The sequence below is a fragment of the Daktulosphaira vitifoliae genome, unplaced genomic scaffold (genome assembly GCF_025091365.1).
Source record: "Daktulosphaira vitifoliae isolate Bord-2020 unplaced genomic scaffold, ASM2509136v1 Scaffold_4, whole genome shotgun sequence".
NCBI lineage: Eukaryota > Metazoa > Arthropoda > Insecta > Hemiptera > Phylloxeridae > Daktulosphaira > Daktulosphaira vitifoliae.
In genome coordinates, this window is record NW_026099575.1 from 3,340,150 (window position 1) to 3,366,804 (window position 26,655).

The window sequence follows — 26,655 nt, forward strand, 5'->3', positions numbered from 1 at the left end:
ACATTTTATAAGTATTTTTTTACTAAAAGTACTTACAAAAGAGGTTATAATAATCGTAAATGGATGACCTCGTGATGCCTATTTATTACTTTTATCCAGCCCACAATACTTAGGACTATAACAGCAAGACAGTTTAAGAAATTTAAATATTTTTCCTATCGGTAAAAAAAATAAAAAAGGTATTTCTATAAGATATCTCTAATACTTGAAAATCATAAACTATCTTCGATGGTGGTTTTTATTTAAAAAATAATAATAACTATGTGAATCTTGTATAAACAACTCCATGAACTTATAGTGAGCACAACCATTGATTGTATCTTGAAAAAAGATTTGTCATTATCATCTAAACTGACTCCTTTTATTGGTTTGTTTTTTTTATTTTTCGTTGACACAACACGCTAGTTTTTAAAAATAAATTCCAATGAATTAAAATAATCTGTATTCATCATATCCTTTTAAAATGTTTCCAATAAATAAATAAAGGTTAAAGTTCAGTAACAATGAAATAACAATAATTTATCTCAGTAAAACGAGCCTCATAAATTAAAATCATTCCAGAGTTCCTCTTCGTGTCAAAATCATATTATTTATATTCAGCTATATGCATATTTAATTTTATTTACTTACACTAAAAATGGACCGAAGTGCAAGTCCATAATTTAAAAACACTCATAGCCACTACAATGTTATATTGCATCATGATATTTATACGTTTCGGAACTTTGGGCTCATTTATTTTGTTCCTCTTAATTAAATTACCTTATTTCTTTGTTCTGACAATTAATATACACAGTATGTAATTTATTCTTTATTCAATGTAGGAATTATAAAAATATTGTGTTGCAGTTATATAGAATATATGTGTTATCACTAAATTTGCTGATTCCTGTTAAATATTTAGATTAAAAATTTTACAATGAACGTCTTTATACACAACAATAATAATGTAATTAAATAGGTTTCTTTATTTTATAAGACATAGGAGAGCATTATTACCTAAGTTATCATATTTTTATCGCTAGTTTTAGCTTTAAATTATTACAATAAACAATATCCAGTGCTTAATAAACGTGTGAAGTTATATAATTAGTTGTTAAAACAATTCTAAAAAAATAATAACCATTATTCATTATCACTAAATTCAAGTTATTTTAATGATTCTATTAAAAATAATTAAAATTTATATTTTATTGTAAAATCGTTTTTGCTTATGAATTATAATGATCGTGTTCAACAAAATCGACAATCTATTATCTGTTTATGTTAATCAGTTTTTTAACAGGAGAAAATATTTTCCGTTATTGATTTTTTTATAATTATACATTTTATTTGCTATCATCTTTAGAAAACTGATGAAATATTCTAACTAATACCAAAATGTAGTTAAAACATGATGTGATTTAAAAAAATTATTGATAGTTAAAACAAGAGGGTTTGCAAAGTAAATTCTCAACTGCCATAAGCTATACTAAATATACAACACGTTATAATGACTCTTTCTATTACTACCTTTTACCTGTCAATAACCTTATAAGTCATTTAAGACAACGTACTTCTGCGAATTTCATAATGAAATATTGTAAACTAAGACATCATTTGACTTGCGACCACAAGGACAGAGTTTATGATTTTAAAGTAAAATTTTTCAACTATTACACTTCTTTTTTGTACAGAATGGTTTGTTTGTATGACTTCTAAGCAATATTATTTAGTGTGTGCGTGCAAAACTTTAAGTTTTCTTTCTGAAAGATCATTAGCAAACGTGTGTTCTTCACTTTTACATAGCTTCAAAACGAACGTGCAAATATCACATAACTCTGACAAGTATATAAAACGCATTTTCTAGAAAATTGTTCATTGTAGTCTATTGTGCCTCCAATCTACTTTTGAGTAACTTAATAATTTTGAACTATGTGTCTGAAATTGTGTTTTCTAAGTCTACTGAATTTAAATTCTAGTACACAAATAATACAACGTTAATTTGAAGAATAATAAAATTCTACCTAAAACTTTTAAAATAAGATATCAGCGAAAGATTTACCTAAAATTTTTTTTTAACTAATTTATGTTTAAAGGTGGTTTTTTTTAAATTCTGATACCACTATCAATACAAAGCACATTATCACCCAAATTGTATATTTCAAAAAATGTCTGCTTAGATTACATGAAAAGAAACTCATTTTGTTTTTAATTACAGTTTTAAAAATACTAAGGACGCTTTATAAAATGTACTTACTATAACAACGTGTACTTTTTCCCAATTAAATCAATTTGATTGATTAATTATTAATATAGTTCCAATCACATTCAGTTATCTGCGAGATCTACTAAGTGACCATTATCGTAACTCGCACGTCGTATCATATTAATTATTAATATAGTTACAGTTACAATAAAATTAATGAGAAAACCCATAGAGCAATTAATAATTAATAACGATTCCATTTGATATGATTTGATGTGCTCATTCTTCGATTCAAATCAATACCCTTACGACCTTAGCGATCTATTTATTGTGAATACAGTAAGACATTAATACTTTATTGATACTGCTACGCGTGCAATACAATCTTGTGTATTTTTTGTGGATGTTTCATACTTTCTTCAAATGCTTCAAGCATCTCGTTTTATTTTATATTTACTAAACCCATTCGCCTTATTGTTCTTTGTTTTTGCAATGGGTTATTGTTTTCTTTATATAGATCTCTTACCGCTGTTCCTTAAATATGAAAATAAGAAACATTTCACGTAAAACATTCACATTTTATGTATTTATGTAATCATAATACATCATTTTGAATCATCATATTAGATTATTTTTCTTTGGAGAAAAAATGAAAGCTTCCAGCTTGCGATATTATTACAATTGAACCAACGAAACGCCCATTTTTAGTTTAACGGTTACTACAATACGCAGATGTAAAATAATCGCCTACCATATTAGAGTAGAGGCTGCAAAGGATGAGGATGCCGTTATAACTTTTATTGGGTCAAGTTCGCGCAATGAATACATAAAACGGTCTGGAAATACGCATTTTTATAAAGATTCTCCCATCGGGTTTTAATCAAATCATTTATACAAAAAATGTCTAGTGAGTATACCACAATAAAATGCCTCTTTTGTCTGATAACAGTTTTATTATTTTTACAAATTCTTAATTTGTAAGTTATTTTGAACACATTCTGCGTAGTCGCAAAGAAAATACCATAAATTATATTACACTTTTTTTTTTATCGAATTGAGTAATTGATAAAACATTAGCCACTTTAGACATAACTATTCTTCCTTTAATTCCTACCCGTTTCGGGTGTTGGATACCAGATACTTAAAGGTTAACTGATATTAATAGGGAAGGGATAAATGCAGTGGTTTCCTGTTGCCTTCTACGCTTGGGACCTGGTGCTTTTGCCACCGTAAAACGCACGTATGGTCACCCATCCGTACACTTGGCGGCAAGCGTGGCTTAACACTAGAGTTTTGTCAACATCTTGGGTGTTCACCGCGCCACACCGCGTCCACATAACTATTATCTGTAAATAATCCGCTTTATAAATTTTAGAAAATTTCTAAACAAATCAATCTTTATATTTGCGAAAAACTATTACTTGTAAGCATAAAATCATGCCTAAATGTGTCGTTCATTAACGATTAACATACACTATAATTGTAATAAAGACTACAGTTTATGAATAACCAAACATAATTTAAATATCGATGGGGTCAGATCTCCTAAAAAGGTCACTGAGGGCCGCTGTTCCGTTGACCGTTCATATTGTTATTCTTTGGACTCGTCTGATAAGATACTTGGAGGACGATCACGTAGTTTTTTTTCGCCACACGCCTTTAAAACTTTATAAATCACATACAGTGTACGTTTAGTGTTGGAATGACCTTTTGCCACACTGTACTAAAACACGTATACATTAAGTATTCGACTTTGTCGAACTTTTTTTATCTTATTTTAGAACTACTGCATTCGGTGTTAAGTTGATAACGACTTTTGCTTTTGGCAAAACCTCAAAAAATAAAAGAATGATTATTATGTTCCATGCGGCTGGAGTTAATAGATTCCAAAATACACAAATGATACTTCATAAAACTCTAGAGGCGTTTTTTATGTTACGTAGTTTTATTGCTTTGTGTGAAGTGTTTAATAAAATTTAAAAAATGGGTAAACGAAAAACAACGTTTGTTTCATATTTGAAAATAAAACTTATTAACGCAAATTCAATGAGTTAATAATTTTTGATCGCATTAGCGTTTATAAGTTATTATTCTGTAGAAATGTTTGTGTTTTATTCATAAAGAAAAACTTGTGTCAAATAGAATTGGTGTAGACACTTCCATGTGAAAATGTTTGAATATAAATTTATATTGTTTTATACGTCAGACGATGGGGAATAAGGGTTGTACAAATAAATAAAAATGACAAATTTACAAAGTATGTGTTTATATAAGTTACTTTTTGTAACTATTTGTGTCACTATCACACGGAAAAAGTGAGAAATAGAATTTTATTGTAATTCATGTTGTTTGTAGCCTGTGTCTTTTTCACTATCTACAACACTATAATGCTTCAATGCTCTTATAAAAGATTTATCGACCGAAAAAAATGGCGTCGATGACAAAAGTTTATCTTACTCTGTTTCTCTATTCACATTATCTACTATAAATATATAACATCTGTCCAACCAATACAAGAGGTGACCTTCGTTTGCTGTTTTTAAACATCTTAGTATTTTACGGATATGTTCACACGCCTAGGGTTTTCCCTCGAAGTTAAAGGTATTTTTTCCTTACGAGAGTAGGTTACAAAAGGATCAGAGATAATTTTTAATTCATTACCACAGAAAACCTATCCAAGCATATCGATTCATGTGTTTGGTTTTATTTTTGAAAAACGCGTTTTATAAAAATATTAATCTGATTAAAGTAAGTAAATTGAATTTTAGAAATTATTTACCTGACATTGATGTATTTTATAAATTTGATATTCATTTTCATAAATTAAATTTATGAGTTTTCATGATTGTGTTTCTACATCATTCTGTACAGAAAGCAATTAAGTGCTTTATTTCTCTCTTACAAATTGTTAGAGGTCAATCTATACAAACAATAGCAACATGTTCTAGCAATTTGAGAGAATTCTTCTCGAATGGCTAGTGTATACTAAAATAATACTGATCAAATACCATCTGTTTTAATAGATTACTACTTGGCTTGGTTTAAATTTTCAAAGGACAAAACAACTCATAAGTAATGATGAGCCAAGAAAAAGTGCAGAGATTCGATTATCAAAAATGACATACTGACAATTATATCTTACAAATTCTTACTAAACGAGTGAAAACTATGTATCTGAAATCTTATACATTTTATTAAAAGTTTCATAATACTAAAAAATTCTTTTTTCCTAACAAAATTTGATCGCTATTTATGAACATCACATAAATTTATTTAATACAATGTATAGGAACGTACAATAAAACTGTTTTATTGCCAGGTCATTTTGAAAATGGCTGTTTACATTAGAGAATGAGAAAGGGTATGTAATCTAAATAAGGTTATAAATGTGTACATAGTGTTGTTGGGGATTACTTATTACATTTCTATAATTTATACGATTTTTATTTGGAAGTTATTTATGATGAAGATATTTATTTCAGTATTGCTACTTGTACATGTTTCAACCCCCAATATTTATTTGATTTACATTTCTTGCGAATACTGTTTTTCTGTTTTCATAGTACTTTAGAGTATTATTTAAAAGTCTGTTTAAAAAAATTAACTTGAAACAGAGTTCTGGGAACATTATTGTATTCTTGCATACCTTGGTAAGCTTAAACTTGATATTCTGGTTTTACAATTAAATTTTTTATCTATACTATTTCATGCATGCAAATACAAATTAAAATGTATCATTAATTTCCTGAACAAAACTGTTCTTATAATTATTATTCTATTATATAATAAGAAGATTTAACTGTTGCTTATGTAATTAAATCCCAGATTGCAATTTTAAAAAATAATGATTTAAAATCATTTTTATAAGATTATTTTTTAAAAAAATGCTATCGGTGTATGACTTATACGTTTATAATCATGTGTGGGGGTTAAAGTAAAAGTGGTGTAAATGAAGTTTTATCATTATTCAGAAGAATCGTTTGAAATATTTTAATTTCATAAGGACCAATATAAATTTATTTTGAAAATGCAATAATATTGTCTTGTAGCTTAATTTTATTGCTATTGTTGTTGATACCCTAGAAAAAGTTAAGCTTTCAATTTTTATTTTCAAGTCAAATTAATTTTATCAAAAAATTAACTCGTCCCACTTTTGCTCTAACCTTATCATGTATCTATTGTATATCTTTTGATATTTTTTTCATATTCATATTTATTTCATTAATTATGAAGATAAGGATTTGCTAATTTTTAATTTTATTTGATATTTTAACCATCCATTTTATTTATAATAAAAACCCTTCGAATAGGAATAATTTATAATTAAGGGACAAACTTTTTTTTTTATCTAAAAATTATTTTTATAATATACCATTCATATTTAAACATTTTTTTTATATATAAAAATATTTGGTATTCGAAATTTAATCTAAAACGTTTACGTTTTTATATTATTTTAATAAATTACTTAAAATCAAATCTTCAATTGAAATTTAAATATTTCACGTTTTTGCAAACAAAAATATTTTGGACTTGCCATTAACAAACATTTATGTTGTAAATGCTTTACTTTAAATAAATATAGCGGGTAAACATTCAATTAATCTCGAAGCAAATAATCATTTCTATATGATGACATAACGTTTTAATAGTTTATAAACTAATACTTTTACAAACCCCCATCCTATATTATTATACATAACTTGAATTTTAGACTGCTGTACTAATTATAAACTTCAATCAGATTTTTATTCATAATCTATCAACTTTAAAGTAATATGTTTTTTGGAAGTTAGTAAATTATAAATTATTCATACCAAATTTACAAAAAAAAACTATCAATTTTACTTTGTTGTGTAACGTATTAATTTATTAAATCATAAAATAAAATGAACGAACTTTCCTTAAAGGATGATTTTAGTATTTTTTTATGTATAAATGATCATCTTTGCATGGTACGTTGAGATAAGACATTGTCTAGATAGCCTATAATTAATTGAATTCCTAATCAATTGTGTTACGATTGTATTGTTCACTGAAACTGATTAATTATACCGCGTTTGCTGTACATTATACATAAATACTTCTTCATTGAGAAGTGAAAGGAACAATGTATTCATATATTTCCCAGGGTAGTCACAAGAAAAGGGATTTGAGTAGTGAAAAACAATTATTTGCGAGCATATAATCTGTACATATATGCATGTGACGCGACGCCAAGATCGTTAGATCCAAAGAACGTTAATACATTGTGCTTCTTCAGAGTGAAATGGTCAACTGAATTGGTTATTTATTCAAGTTTAGTCTACAAAACATAAACTTACCAGTAGCTAGGACCAAAGAGGAGGAAGCGTTTTTATCATCATTAAGTTGTCCGTTCGTCGGCCATTATAACCATTAAAATCGTGGCGCCTCCAACCGCTATTACACACAACTTTCCTAATTATACTACAATCTGCCAGCATAGAATGCAGTGCACAGCTCTTTGATTAAGATTAATTGCTTTTAAATAATATCGCAACTGAGAATAGATCTAAAAAATGCAAAATGTACATAAATATTAAACAAATAAAAACATTCTATTCAGCTTGAATTTTCGCAGACACGAGAAATTGGGTTTCCTTTGTTTTGTTCTATTTTATTTTCCATGCTTCACTTCTGGTCCACAAACATAATTTTTCTCTTCAGTTCTTTAAAACGCGTTACATATTTTTAAAGTTTTACGCCAATAATTGTTGTTTTTTTGTATTGAATGTTCTTTAAGTTAAACGTCAGATTCACAAAAAAACGCTTATATGATCAAAATTCTTATTTGTCTATGTCTATCCTTTAAATTATAAACTTTCATAACGATCGTCTTTAAAGGTGCAAAAAAGTAGGTTAAACATAACACTTTGAATCTAAATTTTACACGAATTATTTTTGACATCAATAACTCGATAAGAATTTTTTTTAGTTTTTAAATATTTTTTTAAATTCCTTCTTAGCATTTAACCATAAAAGATGAAATAATAGAGTTTATTACCGTTAAAACACTATTTAGGACATTTTTATTTTTTAACGTGTACATTCTTTATTTTTATTTTAGCTACATAAGTGTAAAAAGGATAATCATCATAGTGTACTGAGAATTTTATACACGTGTCGGTATTTAAGTACGTTCGCTTAAATATTTTTGTAAAAGGAATTTTTGGAATCAGATGATACAATAATGCAACGATGATCTTAAGACTTCCGATAAATTTATGCTGTTTTCTTTTAAATTACTTTTCAATGGAATGGAAACAATTCCTGTGTGATCTAAAAACAGCAATGATAGTCGTTATAAAATAAAATCTCACATAATTTAAATTGGAGATTTACAACGATGATTTACTCGGAGTAAATGAAAATTATAATAAATGTAATAATTTAATGATTATCAAACGTTCATAAAATCTGTCGGAGACGCGGTGATTTAGGTACTGAAAATGCTAAGAGTAAACTCAGTCATGAACTTTAAAAATGTATTTAGATGTGAAATTTAATAGACTTGTATTTTGTGAAAAAAAAGACAGTTTACGATATAATCATTTCATACGTGCTACTGCACAATGTTGTAAATAATCTGACCCCGTCATGTGGATTTTATTTGAACCTTATTGTCGTCGTCGTCGCAAGAAATAATATTGCTGCTCATATTAATAAATCCAGAGAAGGTGCAAGTCGTAAATGTCTTCCCATGCGAATATTTAGACACGCGGAGACAGTTGACTGCTTTGTGTATTTTTATCGCATGTGTGCATCTATACGAGTGCTGTTCAATGAATCGGAGTAGATTTTTATCGTTATTATTATTCTGTAGTACAAAAAGCTCTCGGAAAGGAAAATTTAATTATTCGTACGAGAAAGCAATCATCATGGTATTTGTTTGTAGCGTTAATAATGAATAAAACAATTCATCGACTTACTCACTTTTATTTTAAAACATAATCAATTATTTTATTACTACTCGTGACGCAAAAACCATATTATACAATAATTTCATTCTCTATAAAATTAGTTATATAGAAACAAACGAAACCTGTTTGGTACACAAATATTTTTGCAGACAAATGGTTTGTTTACTATTCAAACAAACAATACAGTACTGGCTTTTTATAAAATGTCAACGTAATTTACGATATTGTTTTACTGGCCTGAGGGTATTTAGACCTTTACTCCGTTTTTTGGTGTAGAATTACCGTATTAAGTAAAAATAAATGTATAAAAACGAATAGAATTATTGATCTTGGTCAATTTTGTATTCCTGTGTGTGCTATATAACATGGGTAAACTATAACAACTATTTCGGTCCATTATTCTTTATTTCTACGGCAGTCTGTGTATTAACTTTAAAACCTAGCTACCTGCTCTATACAGTGTATTTGCGCCAATAATAAACTTACGCCATTAACGACTAACCCGTTTTTCTGTCAGCGTGCAGTCAATAAACTTTGTGGATGATGGAAGACAAAATAGAATATTTTCCCTCTTTACTGATCACCTTACTAGTTTTATTTGGTTAACATTTTAGTTCAATTGTGTTATCACTAGAAGATGAATTGTTGCTCAAAACTATCAACTTAAATTTATTTCATTAGTAGAAGTTAATGACTTCTTGTTCAATTTTCATCAAATTTACGATAGCAGTAAATTCATTAAAGCTATGATTGCATTTACCCGGAAACCTATTAATCCGTAATAACTATTATTTGTATAAAATATTCTGGTTATCCTTGGAGGATAATTAAATGATAGTTTGATTATATCTGCTAGTAAAAACTTTTATTTATACAGATGTCTATCGACAAGCAGTTCAGCGACGGGAAACCATTAACTCATCCTCTCCACGGGTCATCTTAATGAAGAAACGAGTATTATTTACCTTCTTTCGCATTTAGTACATTTGTTGTACATCAAGAAAACCTCTTAGAAATTAAAATAATACGCATTGTATACCATGTATTTATTCACTTAAATGACATGACCATAGATTCGATTTGTGTCACATTTATTTATTGAACGTTTAAAAGAGTATTGAAATTTTCAAATATCGTTAATCTATGTGCTCATTAAATGATCAAGTACATACAGGATGTTTACTTGGAGTTTATATATCATAAAGTATGAGTAATCGCCAAGTAAACAACTAAATCGAATACACAATACTGGTTTGGCATATCGTGATTGATGTATGGTTAAGTACATTTCGCATAAGCGCGTTAAACTCCTCTAAGAAAACGACGAAATTTATCTTTGAGTACGTATCTGCCCCTAGTGAATTCCTCTGAAAAAAATGTACAATTTTTCTTATAAATTATTAAAAATGTACTAAATTTTCACCCAACTTCTGATTTTTTTTAAAGTTTAATAATATATTAGGTAGGTAATTCTAAAATGTTTAATATTAAAGACTTTTTTCCCTGCAGTTCAACAGAGATTTACTGATCCATTTCTGTGTATAATTGTTTCCATCAAGCTTCAAAATTTTTTCAGTAAAATAATGATATTTTCGTACTTTTGAGACATTTTTTGATCATCATTACAAATTACAAATACATGAAGAGAGAGATACTGTAATGAGTCAATAACTCGTATTAATGATATGAAAATCGCAACGATGAATCAATAATGAACAATATTCGCTTTAATTTTCTCGCCCTTTTTCACATCTTTTACCGATGAAACGAATTTTTGTGCTCACCAGTAACTATAGTCGAGTGTTGCGTTAAAAGTCGCCACACAGTTCGTTTCCATAGCGACTGCTTACCATTGCGTGTCTCTTTTTTTCTCTCTCTCCCTTAAAATCTTCTATGTATTCTCCCTCTGTTATTTCCCTTTAAAAGGAGTGCGTCCTTAGTTCAGTTCTGTCTCTTTCCAACCGGGTAAGCTCATAATTTATGAGAACTCCACACACATCTTCAGTCATTTAAAAATAAGACGACATGTCAACGTTGTTTGGCAGTACTTTAAGACCTTATGCGTTACGTGAATTTATCCTAAGATATATACTACACTGATTGTAAAGGGGCTCCTTATTCAAAATATTTCTTTTTCATAGTCTCTAGTGATCCTTCCGAACTGATCCTATATTGTCAGTTTTGTATATACTATACATTTCATTGTTATGTACAATATTCGTTAAATTTGACAAGCTCAATACATTTTATACCTATATAATAATAAAATATATCGTGTTGGGTACACATAGCAAGAAACTGTCAATTTTCATTGATTTAAAGGCGACACGAGGGACTTTGTGGAAATGAAGGAAAACATCTTTGGCAATCCACTATTATCCCTCGTCACTCGACTTTCTATAGTCGACCGGGAAGCTGTAAACTGAATGCTTCATATCTTATTCTCAACCTTTCCTACTCTTCTTAGTATACTCGTCAATTACCCTGGGACCATACAGCGATCATCATTCGTACGATGAACGTATACGTCTTCTAGATATAATCTTGGAAAGTATACACTTATGATAAATATCTAGGGAAGCTGGCAAATTCTGTACTTACCTTGTATTAGAGGCTGCCAATATAAAAGATAAATTTGAAAAACCTTAGTATGTATTCCATTTTAAGTATAGAAAATCACAAAAGCCTTATCGTCAGCTAAACATTCGTTAACTTGAATATGTGCAGTAATCAAAACAAGCATTTTCTAAATAAGACTTCGAGATTTTTTGTATGAGGTTTTCCATATTGTTAAAAGAACATTTTTGAAAAAACTCACTGAAAATTTCCATATATATATATATATGGGGTTTGCTTGTAATACATTCTGCGTATCCATTTTACTTTCTGGCGTTTGCTTAATGTATGCACATTACAAACTAATACAAATCGCAAAGTCGGGGCAGCTCTCTTAAAGGGTGTATAGTTTTTATACACTCTTCACCCACATTTACTTAATTCGCTTTATTCGTAAACCTTGGAACCGCTTTTCTTCTACACAATTTATTCAAGGAAAATAGACTCATGTCAAGTTTACGTTGAGGACAACGACCGTCGTACGGATATTTACTTAAGAACGTTACGCTGCTTAAGAGTTTAACGAACAAGTAAATGCAAAAACTGAAATACTTGTATAGTGATCTAAGTATATCATATTTTATCTTTTTATAATTAAAAAATTTAGGATATTCTACATCATTTTGTTTTTAAATTAGTGCTCAATTTTGATTAAAATTTAAAATAACATGATAAATTCAATTTATATGTATTTAAGCTCATATTACATATGTATTAAATTAATTATACATTTTTCTTTGATATTTAGTGTTTTCATTATATTTTATCTAAGAAAACTTTTACTTGTCTTTAAATAAGAATGTATTATGAAAAGATTTAAAACAAACACAGTTTAATATTGATTTTTTTTTAAGATATCTTGTAAGATTTTACTTAAAATAAAATATCAGTGGATATTTTTGAATACCTACATAATACATCGAATGATTCTAAAAAAGCGTTGCAATATAATAAAAAAGTTTATAGTGGATAAGCCTATAAAATGCGAATACTTTGCAATGATGTCTTTTTCTAATGTTATGAGAACTTTCAAACTGTTTACAAGTGATTTTACTTAAGATGTTGATCTTTTCCGGAAAACGATACGGGACGAACTCTCTTTTGAGCTAACTAATTCTTTTTGCTATAAATAAATTATTCATAATATATATGTTATTTATATTTAACTATTCATTAAAAACCAACACTTAATACATTGAAAATTTTTATGCGTTAAATAATGTTTATATAATCTACAATGCCATTTAAAATAACTTAACACATTTTTTTTTTTAACTGGAAATAATTATTTATAACGGAAAAACAATAAACTAACTTTTTAATATGTGTAAACATATTGAAAAACATTTTTTTATTTTAGCTTTTATTATGTAAATATTATTGCTTAACAATTACATATAAATTAGTTAATATAGTATTAATTAGCATTATGAAATGCAGAAATGAAAATATGTTAAATATTATTAGGATAACAAAGAGTAAAGTATGTATAGTAAAAATTATAAAATACAATAAGGTGGTTAAATAGTGCGACCAGCGCTCGATATTAAAAATATAATGGCAGTAATCACAGGAATAGACCGAGAATTTAGTATCACAAAGGGAACAAGATTGGAAATGTAATTGGAATCTAAACATTTTATAAGCAGGCCCTTTCTAGACACCAAGGAAGTGAAGTTCAATAAATAGTGGGGCAAGACAACTTTTTCCTCATGCATGTGGCAAAAAAAATTTTGACGTTGATTTCTAATCTGGCTTCAGATTTCTTTAAACACATTTAATTTTTGAGATATTTATTGATTTTTAAAAGATTGAAGAAAAAATTTTTTTTTAAATTTTAAAATAGTTATTTTTTAGCTATTTTCTTACAAAACAGTTTAATTGGTCGATAACAATTTTCAGATAAGTTCTTACTGAATTACAAGTATTAGTTACTGCCCTAAATCTGTTATCGACTCATTCAATTTTTTTTGTAAGAAAAGAGCTAAAAAATGACTAAAAATTTAAAAAAAATAAAATTATAATTTTTTTATTAAAAACAAATAATAAAAAAATGTAGTAATAATAAATAATGTAATGCTTAAATTATAAAAATAATAATTAATTACTGAAATATTAATGTTATCAAAAGTTATAAGACTTAATAGTTAGATCTGTTAAACCTGCATAAGAAATTATATATATATATATATATATTCCAATTTTTTATAATGATTGTTTAATTGTCTTTTAATTACTTATTATCTAATAAACTAGTTTCGATGGTTAAAAATCTTACAAATTCCTTATAGAATTGACTTAAATATTGTACACATCTAAATTACTACTGTCCTTTGTAATTAATTCGCCGTCAACGTTTCCGCAATAGTTTCGCGCCTACTGGTTGAACTCTTTTCATCATCCGTAAATCTGACGGCAACAGCTAAACATTTACGCCCGTCGTTCCATATTATTATACCACGTTCATGGAACTAAGTATTCTAGTTAGTTCTGTTATTGTTTAATATCACAGAGAGGAAAGTTCTCCTAATCATGTTTGCCATCTTATTAAAATCTCAAGCTATGATATGTAAACTTGCAAGCTTTATGATGTAACTTTCTTAAGTTGTTTTATTTTATTACTGACTTTTATTATTTTAGTATCCAAAGAAAAATAATTATCAATTTTAATAAACTTTATTTATCAACCTCTGGTCAATCATCTTGTTATAACGAAATAATTTTAATTAATTTAACAGATTTGCTGTGAAATAAATTTTACTGAGTTAAGAACGTGTGTTTAATTTTTATAAATCTATTTTATAAAGATCAAAACTTAATTATGAAATTATAATACTATTTATTATGTAAGCATATATATTATTATTCCAACAGTTTATTTAGTTTATTGTGACAATAATTATAAATATATGGTCAATAAAATGTTTTTACAATTATTAATTTAACAATTATAATAAAGGTTTTAAAACATTTGTAACGCTCACGCTTACCTAATAAGTGTTGTCTAAAAAATTATACTATTTCTTAACAAAGTTTTTCTAATCTATTTGCATAATTTATAATTACATTAACATTTATTCGATTGTTTGTAATGATCAGTCAAAAACATAGTAAAGGATTATAAAATAACTAAATTAGAGTGATTCAATAAATTATTTATAAATAAATTGAATTATTACGATTTTTTTTATTTTGTCCTTTTGTAGATTAGTAATATATTGTGTCTACTGGCCACACTGTAACGTTAATCGATAGTCGGTCGGCACCTAAGCAGTTTTCTAAGCAGATAACCTTATCGCTCTCTGTGGAATAGTCTTTCGGTGCGAGCACATGTTAAGTTTTTTATTTTAGTCTGATAAAATATTGTAAATGTAAAATATTCGAAAAATATACGATGATGTTTAACTAAAAAGATATGACATTGAATCATTTTCAAAAAGTTTTCATTGGCTGGTAAGTACAATTATAAAATTTGACCTTGTTAATCAAATTGTCTAAAACTGTTTTAAAAAATTTTAACTGTAATCTAAAGTACATTATTTTAATCAACTTTATTATAACCAATTTTTATAATTTTCTTAAACTTTGTTAAGATAAGTAAAAGTAGTATTAATGTATTACTAAGATTTCAGTTTTGATCTTGGTTATTTAAAATTTATGTTGATTATTTTTCATTATTATTTTTAGGTCATTAGTAATTTCTGGTGGTCTTTTTTCATTTTATTTGTCCAAGCGTTATATTGATTCAAAACGTTTTGATAGTATGAAAGCTAGAGAACGTATGCGCTTTTCTAATATTGGAGAATATACACCTAGTGAAAGAAAGTTCTGATATTATTATTTGTTAAATATTTGAATTATGGCTACTCCAAGTATTCCTCCACAAAATCTCACCAACTTACAACAAGTGGAGATGGACATGATGGCTGATATGTATGGTCGAATGACTGAATCTTGTAGAAAAAAATGTATTAAACCAGAACACAAAGCAGGAGATTTAAACAAAGGAGAAAGTGTTTGTTTAGATAGATGTATTGTCAAATATCTATTAATGCATGATAATGTGGGCAAAAGCTTAAGATTAGACTTCAATTCAAAATAAAAAATATTGTGCTACAATAGTTATACATTAAAAAAAATTAATGTTTTGTTTGTTACTTATAGTTTAAATATAAGATAAAGATATTTTTTAATTGTTAAACAATTAAATTATACTTGTAGATGTATTTTAGTCATTCATCAATATTCTGAAAAATAAAATAGTCTATTGTTTTATTGCCTTCCTTTTTTCATTTGGTTTACATTTTACATATCCTCAAATCACAGAATTTTTTTTAATATACCAAATTATTACTAAATTTAATCAATTTTTTTTTTTTTTAAATCAATAACAATAACATGTGAATTATATTTTCATCTTTGTAATACTATTATTACTACTTTTTAGTTAGGTATTTACGACATTCTATTTTTATCTTAATTAAGTATTGCTGTACGCTTAAAAAAATATTTTTTGATTTTAAGGATCGCAGTAATGATTTTCATTAATTGAAAATCCTGTAAAAAATGGTGTAAAAAAAAAAAAATTGGAAGAGTAAAATGTATTCCTTTGGAATTGCTATATGTGCACTATTTTCTAATCCATTTAGAAAATACTTCATACTCCTATTTATAATATATGAATATCAATATTATAATTATTATGTGATTTATTGTTTATTATGAAGACAATTTTTTTTTCAAAATAGTATATTGTTCACAGAGTGAAGGTCTTCAATTGATAAATTTATTCTTTAGTTCTTTTTTAATTTTGTTGTATAATTCAATATAATAATATTAAATATATAACATTTTTAACATGTACTATTATTGATTATCATATTTTTTTATATAAAGACAAACTTTCAAAATTTTATAATACCCATGTGTATTATAATTATTTTGGTGATCAGCTGTTTAGTTTTAAATCTTTGAAAGTTTACCCCATAATAAACACTTGTCAAATGTTCCTAAGGGAAACATCTAAAATTTTCCAGTTGACTATTTATATTAAAACCGCCTTAAAATGGCAGTTACCAGTTAGAGGATATGCACTGTTGGTAGGGATTACTCTTCTTTCAAACATAAACCTTTTTCTCCAGGGACTACAATTTACTTTCACGGTTCATTCGCCTGAATTTCATGTGTATAAAGTTTCAGACACAGTTTGGATAAAAGATTAATTCTGAGTTCAGTTTCAACGATTTTCTTTATAGATTAATTGCTAAATCACGAAAGCATCTACGCTAAGTTACTAAAATTAAATTTTAATATATTTCACTTTATTAACAACCTTAATATTTTTTCCTAGGAACGGTACATTTTCTTTAAGTAAAGTCATTTTCTTCACATATAATTATTTTTGCATTCAAATTGTCAAATTTTATATTAATTATAGGTGAGCGATGTTTTACGGTGTTTAGTTATTTTTTGTAGCTTAAATATAAATATTTTTATCCATTTACATTTTTTTACTCGTCACTTATATTGTGTCGAACAATATTAATTTTTAGAAACAAGTAAATAAAATGGAACTTTTCTTTTGAGACAGTTAAATTCTTATTCAGTTAAGTAATTGAAAATTTAATTACTAATTATGCAATGTAATATTATAATTGTATACAAACAATTGACGTATAAAACATTTAAAAGTTATCTACATCGTAAAATTTAAAAACTAAAGAAATTAAAATTAATATTTTATGCATATTTAATTCTCTGACTTGTGTTCAAAAGCTGATAAATCACAAAAAAAAACAATTTTGAGATTATTGATGGTATGTGTAAATATCTGTTATCCACCGAAAAATAGTCTACTTATTTTTTGGGTAGACAACTGGCTTAACACTAGAAAAATGTCAGTTTGTATAAAATTTTATTGAAATTAAAAAATTGCTAAAATTTGATATCAACTTTTGAAAAGTGTCCCAGAATTTAAAAAATAAATAATGTAAATTTAATAATTCATGCTTTATGTAAGTACATTGATATAAATCTCACACAGAAAAATTTGCTATAATAAACATTATTGTTTTCTGTTCTTGGTAACACATTTGTGATCCTTCCTTTTCCAGACAAATAACTAAAAATTATAATTATCCTGAGTACACGTAAGGTTGTTGTATTTATTTATTTTTTGATCATGTACAATAGATTGCGACCGCTTTAAAATGCTCTAGGGAAATCGGTTCCCAACGTAGGTAAACGATACTAAAATTAAAATTAAAAAGTTATTCAGTTTCTATATGACCCAAACAAAAAAATTGTTTAAAAATTATGTCTACTAAGTTATTTAAATTATAATTAACTATTTTGCAATGTTTTACTACTATACACAATTTCAACGTACGTTTTATAATTATTTTTTTGAAATTATTAAATAGCCGTCGAAATAATATTTATTACTGATTGTTTAATGAAGACTTTGGATAAAATCATGATTAATATATTTTATTATTTTGAAAATCTGATTAGTACATTTTCAGTTATTGATAGTACCTTTAACATTAAATGTTTTATAACATACATTTAAATAATAAATGTAAACCATAAAAATTCATTAGATATTAATAAAATAAAATTTTCAGCTCTGATAAACAATACATGTCCAGAAAACGAATTTAAATGCAAAAATGGGCATTGTATATCGGTTCACTGGCTTTGTGACAATGAAGAAGATTGCAAAGATGGCAGTGACGAGAGCGAAAGTATATGCCGTAAGTATCTTTCTACTATTTCTTAATAAATTCAATAACTATAATGATTAAAAACAATAATATTGCTCTTTTTGACTAGAAATAATTATCCTTGTATCCCTTTTGTTTGAAGTTTATACTGAAAGACTGCATGGATAATTGTTGTAAAATTTAAAATAATTGAATAACAGTACGAGTATAAATTAATAGCAAGTATATACATACGAACGTTTTTGAGCGATCTCTAGTATTAAAAATAATTATCCTAGAAGTTATTTTAAATAAATATTGTTTAAAAAGTCTGAAATATGTAGATATGGATAACGAGGTCATAAGAAACTAATATTTTAATTTATAAACTGCATTATATATTTATTATCGGTCGCTATAATTATAACAAACGTGGTGTATTAAAAAGCCTAAAAATAATGTATGAATTTGAACATTTCTGAATACTGTTTCAGTTGTTACTCATAAATCCTCAAGTCTAAATTATGAATTTAATTATAAAAATAATACAAATTAATGTAATCTCGATTTTGTCAATTGACACGTTCCATATTGCTATATTTTTTTAACCTAGGGTATCTCCAAAAATTAATAGTTAATTTGACATAATTATAAATCACTGACAACAAATAATTGTTTCTAAAAACGAATAATTTTTATTTTTTGAAAAATTTAAGTTTTTCATGAGTAAGAATTTAATTATTAATTTAATATATTGTTTTTCGAATCGTGGTATGTAGTTTTTATTATCTTCCAAAGAATTTTATAGAATTTCGCTCAATTAAAAACTTTTAAGTTTAAATAATAATTTTAATCTTTAGAAATTACTAAAATTGTGAATTGTTTAATATTTATTTAATTATTTGTTTTCCAATTATTAATTAAATCAAACACTGAAATTTGAAACTTTCATAAATAAACAACAACTTTTGAGGGAATATTTATTGAGTAATTTATTACCAAAACTTTTTGGTGTAAATAATTTTAAAGGAGAAGTATGAAGTGAGCATAGAATGTAAATCGAAACTCAGTATTTTATATAATCTAAAACACCCAAAAAAATGTCCATGGCTATAGGTTTAGCAAACAATAGAACCTGTAAAGAGGGACAGTTTGAATGCCAAAAAGGAGTATGCGTGTCTCGGAGTGTTTTGTGTGATGGCTACCCAGATTGCCCTAATGGTGCCGATGAAGAGTACCATTGTAGTAAGTTTTTCAACTTATCAATGGTTTAGGGGTTTAAAAAAAACTGTCACGCTAAGGTTGTAATAGTAAATTAACAAATTTTAACTAATGCGAATGCCAGATATATGAAATTAATTGACGAGATCACCATATTGTCATTGCTCATTGAGTTATCATTATTTATCATTATAATTGTACTCTATTCTGCATATGAAAATTTCAACTTAATCGTAACAAAAATAGTAATAAATCAATCTTTTGTAAAAAATAATTGATAGAATTGCCCGATTACATTATTTATAAATGCATGAACAATTATACCTAACAACAGCATGTTGGCTTTTGATTTGCCACAGAGAAACGGGTATGCAATGCAGACGAGTTCACTTGCAGAGGAACCAAAGGAGAATGCATACCTTTGACTTGGATGTGCGACGGTAACCCTGACTGCTCGGACGGTTCGGATGAAAAGGAATGCAGTAAGCGAACGGATTTGTAGTTTATAAACACTTTCATTATATTTGATAGTGATTTTTATCATCTCGGACGAATTTTTTTGCTTTCTTCCTATTTTAAGTTTTATTACTCCATTTTTTCATAATCAATTTAATGTAAAGTAAAAATTAAATGTTTTTAAAAACTAAAAACTTAATTGAACATTTTTATGAAATTTATAATTCTCATATTTAATTTAAGTTATATTTAAACTATAGATAAAAAAATATTTCATTCTTAAATTTTATTAAAAATATACATCATCGTTTATCATTTCTCGTCCTCTTTAACACAAGTATAGTTTTCAGAAAGTACGTTTAAGATAAATATCTAATAATAGTTGTTTCAATATTTGTTAAAACGTTGTTCCTAAAAACTAAATTCACTACAAATAATCTATCTTTTAGAGGTAGCTTTTATTATTTTTAAATTATCGTTCCTTTTTGCTTTCTATCAAACCAACCAAGTGCTCGACTTTAATTGAATCATTTTTATACAATCATTTATACAACTGCATGATTTTTTTAATATGAACTTTGCTTTTTTATTGCATTTTTATAAATGACAGTTTTCTAATACGCTTTTATATTAATTTTTATATATTCAATTTTTTTTTTATATAACTCGAACGTATTTTAGATGAAACTTGTAGAGATGATGAGTTCACATGTAGCAACGGCAAATGCATACAAAAAATTTGGAAATGTGATCGTGACGATGACTGTCAAGATGGATCTGACGAGCGTGACTGTCCTAACATAACTTGCTCCCAGTCAGAATTTGCCTGTGTTAAAGATAATATATGCATCTCTTTGAACTGGAGATGTGACGGTGATTTTGACTGTACTGATAAAACGGATGAATTAGTAAGTGATAACAAAAAAGAATAATTAAAAATTATTTAGCAACTTAATAACATGTTATTGAAAATCCTTTAGTTCTTCAAAAGTTATGATAATAGATTCACCTAATATATCTTTATTTTACTCGAGGTCTTATAAATAGATCTCCAAGAGTTTCTTTTTTTTAAGAATGAATAATAACAGTATGATTAAATAACAATTATTTAATCCTAAAACCCGATTCTTTTAAATCTAACGGAGTTATTGGGATATCATAGCACTATTAAATGGTAAATCCTCGGTATATATTAACCAAATAAAAATTCTGTAGAATATATGGAAATTAGGTTAACTTCCCCCTGATGACAGATTTGTTTAAACCATTGTGATCATTTTTATTTATCAGGGATGTGAGGGTACAACTAGGGTGTCCGAGTGTAGAGCTGCCGAGTTCGAGTGCGAAGATCGTAGCCATTGTATCATGCAATCTTGGGTGTGTGATGGCAGTGTGGATTGCGCAGATGGTTCTGACGAATCTCCTCAACGATGTCATAACACCACTTGTCGATCGGATCAGTTCCGATGTAGAGACAACACGTGTATTCCTGGATTTCTATACTGTTCTGGTACGGCAGAATGTGCGGACGGTAGCGATGAAGAAAATTGCAGTAAGTAGCCACTTAGAAAATGAGCCAAAGACTTAATTTAACTATGTATCTTTGGTGAACTCCATTAGTCAAAAATAATCTTTTTTAACTAATGATTACATTAAATTAAAATTTTTTTAACTACACTGGCTATTTATAAAGTAGATTATTTATAAGATTTTTGTTTTTAAGTCACATATGGTGCAATTATTTTTGTGTTACTTTTGATTGTTATGTCTGAATACCTTATACAATGCACCAAAAGTTAGTGTTTTTAACGTAATATCCATGTACTACAGCACGTACTCATTTTAAACTATATAAAATTTACTTATGTAGTAAATTTGCCTATTTATTTCGCCGTACAACAAGTCAAACTAATTTTATTTTATTTTAATCTTTTAAAATATAAATGTATGGTTTCTACTACTTATAGTTTTTAAATGAATTAATTACGCAATTATTTTAACCTTTGTTTTCATAATAATGTCCGATCGCTCACACGAACTTCGCCAAAATTTAAACAACGCTTTTAGTAATTTGTAATTTTTAATATTTTAATATAGAAGAACCAGTGCATAAATGTGATCCTTACAACGAATTTGAATGCGGAGGAGGCGTTTGCATATCAATAAACAAAGTATGCGACAAAAAACCAGATTGTCCTGGTTTTGAAGATGAACAGCAAGACAATTGTAATGTCAACGAGTGTCTGATTAATAATGGTGGCTGTTCTCAGACTTGTATTGATCTACCACACACGTTTAGATGTGATTGCAAACCTGGATTTAAGCTTACTAATAACAACACATGTGAAGGTAATACTATGCTATTTTTTAATTGTATTATATACTTGCAAATTTCAAATTACCTAACTGCATTTATGTGCAAGGTAATACTATAACGTATCAAAATTACATCAATACTGCTAAAATTGATTATTTCGTTTTAAAATATTTTACAGATGTAAATGAATGTGAAATTCAGGGTAGCTGTTCCCAGATTTGTATCAATGAGAAAGGAACATATAAGTGCGAATGCCACCAGGGATATCTTCGAGATCCACAAGATCACACACGGTGCAAAGCAATGGAAGGCCACGCTTCTCTATTATTCTCAATGCAACACAACATCCGAAAGATATCACTTGACCATCGTGAAATGTCTGCCATTATTAACAGTACCAAATCAGCGACCGCTATTGATTTTGTATTTCGAACCGGTATGATATTCTGGGGAGATGTATCCGAGAAAAAAATCTACAAGTAAGTTCTATTTAATGAAATTATAGTTTTTACATCTTTGGAGTTCCCAGCTTTTTTAAAAATTTTATTCATAAATACCATAGCTTTCTATAAATTATAATAGCCCTCGAAATTTAATTTTCAATAAATTAAAAAAGAAACAACGTAAACTATTAACATCATACAAGTATTGCACAAAAGTTAGTTGTAATTTATTTATAATTTCACAGTGACTGAATATCACTTTTAACTGGTTAAAATTTAAAGTATGATAGTAAAAGTAAAATGACCAAAAATGAAAGATGATTTAGTTTTCATATAATTTCCAAAAAAAAAAAAATGTATTCCCTTAATAACATATTCGCTTAATTTCTGTGGAAACACTGAAATAAAACAGCTTTATTTGACGAAAAAGAAACACTCTTGTACTTTTAAGCTTAAAATAAATGATGATAAAATTTGTATTATTTTCTAGAGCACCTATTGATGAAGGAAGAGAGCGATCCATTGTAGTTGAAAGTGGTTTATCATCAGCTGATGGTTTAGCCGTGGACTGGATATATGGTCATATATACTGGACAAATGCCGAAAAAGACTCTATCGAATTAGCTAACTTTGAGGGAAACATGCAAAAGACTTTGTTTAAATCTGAACTCAAGGAACCTAGATCGATTGCCGTAGATCCACTTAGAGGGTAAATATTAGAGATCAGTCCGGGCAAGGGAATTCAGCTTGATCTAAAAGTCGTATCGGACCGTAATATTGATTTCATGTTTTGAACCGAACTAGGTCAATCCTTAATATTAATTTAATGTTTTAAACCTGGTAGAGTTGGACCTTAATTTAAAATGAATTAAGCTGAGTCGCATTGGGCCAGATCAAACATTGATATTAGATAATGTATGTTCGTACAAGTTATAAAAACGATAAAAAATTAAATTAATAATTATTTTCTTAGAAACTAAAATTTAACGAATGGGATTAAAGAATTTAAACCTTTTAATTGCAGTTGTAGTATTTTTTTCAAATAAATCGGATCGGATTGGACTTGATTCATTTTTATTTCACTTACACCAGACCGGGTCAAACCTAAAATTTTACACATAAATCTGAATCGGGTCTGAATGAGGTAAATTTCAGATCAGATAGGGTTTGATAAATTTTTTTGGACCTGACCGAATCGGGTTTAATTTTTAACATATATATTTTGGGCTTCTAAATAAAATGTTCGGATCGGACCGTATTTTTATGGCCTCAACTGATCTCTGGTAAATATTTAAACTAATTTGTTTTTACATAAGTATTAATGAAACTCTTCTAAAATCGATAGATGGTTATATTGGACTGATTGGGGAAGTGAAGCGAAAATCGAACGAGCTGGCATGGATGGTACTCATCGGCAAGTCATTGCATCATTTGATGTTAAATGGCCTAATGGTCTTACTTTGGATCTCGTTTCTGAGCGGTTGTATTGGGTAGATGCAAAGCTGCACTCAATCTCGTCCTGTAATTTTGACGGTAGCCAACGCCGTTTAGTGTTATTCAGTCCAACTTGGTTACCTCATCCTTTTTCTATATCAACATTCGAAGATTCGTTGTATTGGTCCGACTGGAATAAGAAGGCTATTATCAGAGCAAACAAATTTAACGGTTCCAATGTAACTACTGTTACGTCACTGCATATGGTACGGTCTTAGTTTTTTAATAAATAAACAATACAATTACTTAGTCTACTTGTATTATCCAGGCACAAAATCCTATGGTAGTACACGTATATCATCCCTACAGACAACCTGATGGCATAAATCATTGTGCCGCTGTAAACGGCCACTGTTCTCATTTGTGTCTTCCAGCTCCTCAAATCAGCGATAAGTCACCCAAAATAACTTGCGCTTGTCCAAATGGTCTTATGCTAATGGCTGATGGTTTAATGTGTGCTGAAGAAGGTAAAGTTCTTCCTGACATTACACTAATCATTTTTAGTTTTAATCAGTTTTTTTCTATACTTTTTGTAGTTGACCATAATAGATTTTTTTTTATTACATTTTTTTATCCGCTTAAAATGATTTTTTTTTTATTGTTTGTTTGTTTTTTTGGTCGATTAAATTTACAGTCAAGAATACAGTGGTTTCAATGAAACCCAATTATAAAAAAACCGGTTCAATGACACTGATACGTGAGTACTATAAAAATACATGCACATAAAATATGATCGCCAATCGCACTTGACAGAATCGCACAACTTTTCTTCTTTCTTCTGTACTACTTTCAATTTTATTTAATGCTTAATGGTGGTTGGTACGAGTATATATCAAAACAATTTTGACGATTGGTGGTGGTAATTTTAATATTTCTAAACATTACATGTACATAACAAATTAATTTCAAATTAAAAATAAAAAAGGAAATTTAAATAAATTGACAATTGGTTTAAACTTTGCTCATTGACAGTAAAAGTTTAGATTTTTTGCATTGCTCATTAAATTATAAAAAAGATAATATTGAAATTTAGACTAGAATTATTATTTTTATTTAATTAGTATCTCGTTTTTGAGATCATTTAGTGATTTTTTTAAATTTTAAATAATGTTGGATTTTTACCGATTCTGTGGCTGTCTAACTCTTGTATGTCGAAAATTCGTTAAAAGAACAAACTTACCCGGTATCAGCCATTGTCGTTACCTTTCTTATTCTAAAATTCAATGATAAAAATTGAGTGCGCAATAAATATTTAAAATATTAGGAACTTAGACTATCGAGACGACCTCGATATTCACCGTGGGAAGAATTACCTGTATTCATACTAGGACGCCCTTGGCTTGGACGTCATTGGTTCTTTTTACATTGTAATTTCTAGAAGACACTATTTATTACGTTTTAGTACTGTTTGTATTTTTGTATCGATATATTGTGTATCTATAAATTGTAAGTATACACCAATTTTAACTTGAAATAATCATGTATTCAAAAATAGTAGTTAGTGTATTATTCTAAAAATTGAATTATTCTGTAATGCTCTTAACTTTATTATAACAATATTTATACTAAGTCGTGTGTAATTAAAAATGAATGTCTAGAATAATAGTGTGCAGCTTGCCTAACATATACTTGCGCGCTCACTTTATATGTATTTTAATTTCAGTGTTGGCCATTCAATCTTTTCTGCTATATTTGTGCAATGATATTCAATTAAAATCTTATGTTTAATATTTCGTTTGTAAATTGTTATAGATATGAACAGGACCATGATACCAACAAATGTTGTCAATCATAAAGAACAAGAAGATAATGGGCTCATAGCAGCAGTCATTATATTTTCGGGAACATTATTGATAACTCTGGCAGCTTTGGTAAGTTAGCTTTTAACTCAATTGTATAAATCAATTTTCTAAATATTTACGTACAAGATAGATAATTTCTATACACTATTTAATTTCTATAGGGAGCTTTCTTGCTATACAGACATTACCTCCACCGTAATGTTACTAGCATGAACTTCGATAATCCAATCTACAGAAAAACTACGGAAGATCAATTTACATTAGAAAAAAGTCAATATCAACCAGCTAGGATTTATCCGACATCAATTGGCGAAGAGGTAAACTATAATGTTATAATTTAAAATTAAAAACTAAAATATATGACCTATTTTACTCTTAAATTGTACATGTATTTTACACGCTGCTTTAGTTTTTTAATAATAATTTGGTATGTATAAGATTAAACATAATGCATTTCTATTTTAATAATATTA

The 26,655-nt window shown here is 27.6% G+C and overlaps 3 protein-coding genes across 9 annotated transcripts in view; all 3 read left to right on the forward strand.

Moving 5' to 3' along the window:
• Positions 1-26,655, forward strand: part of LOC126905924 (very low-density lipoprotein receptor-like) — a 45,875-nt gene that overhangs the window by 18,022 nt on the left and 1,198 nt on the right. For 2 of the 7 annotated variants that reach the window (XM_050686075.1, XM_050686080.1), the window contains exons 3-15: positions 18,372-18,500; positions 19,566-19,694; positions 20,808-21,034; positions 21,417-21,678; positions 22,224-22,475; positions 22,622-22,922; positions 23,377-23,595; positions 24,232-24,586; positions 24,649-24,847; positions 25,015-25,077; positions 26,133-26,251; positions 26,344-26,499; positions 26,592-26,609. In XM_050686075.1, coding sequence (XP_050542032.1) covers positions 18,372-18,500; positions 19,566-19,694; positions 20,808-21,034; positions 21,417-21,678; positions 22,224-22,475; positions 22,622-22,922; positions 23,377-23,595; positions 24,232-24,586; positions 24,649-24,847; positions 25,015-25,077; positions 26,133-26,251; positions 26,344-26,499; positions 26,592-26,609 — 2,429 coding nt within the window. Of the gene's footprint in view, positions 1-18,371; positions 18,501-19,565; positions 19,695-20,029; positions 20,153-20,807; positions 21,035-21,416; positions 21,679-22,223; positions 22,476-22,621; positions 22,923-23,376; positions 23,596-24,231; positions 24,587-24,648; positions 24,848-25,014; positions 25,078-26,132; positions 26,252-26,343; positions 26,500-26,591; positions 26,610-26,655 lie in introns of all 7 variants that reach the window. The other 5 variants (XM_050686082.1, XM_050686076.1, XM_050686078.1 and 2 more) reach the window with 5 other exon arrangements.
• LOC126905927 (uncharacterized) lies at positions 15,035-15,577 on the forward strand. The gene is made up of 2 exons (XM_050686085.1): positions 15,035-15,198; positions 15,433-15,577. Exons 1-2 carry the CDS (start codon positions 15,161-15,163, stop codon positions 15,575-15,577), a joined length of 183 nt encoding a protein of 60 aa, XP_050542042.1. The 5' UTR covers positions 15,035-15,160.
• On the forward strand, positions 15,605-16,020 carry LOC126905926 (mitochondrial import inner membrane translocase subunit Tim10). The gene has a single exon (XM_050686084.1). It carries the CDS (start codon positions 15,605-15,607, stop codon positions 15,845-15,847), a length of 243 nt encoding a protein of 80 aa, XP_050542041.1. The 3' UTR covers positions 15,848-16,020.

Excerpts from the sequence above, each read along its gene's own strand:
- LOC126905927 (XM_050686085.1), top strand. The coding sequence starts at position 15,161 with ATGACATTGAATCATTTTCAAAAAGTTTTCATTGGCTG. Across the intron at positions 15,199-15,432 it reads CAAAAAGTTTTCATTGGCTG|GTCATTAGTAATTTCTGGTG; the intron begins GTAAGTACAATT and ends TATTATTTTTAG.
- LOC126905926 (XM_050686084.1), top strand. The coding sequence starts at position 15,605 with ATGGCTACTCCAAGTATTCCTCCACAAAATCTCACCAACTTACAACAA.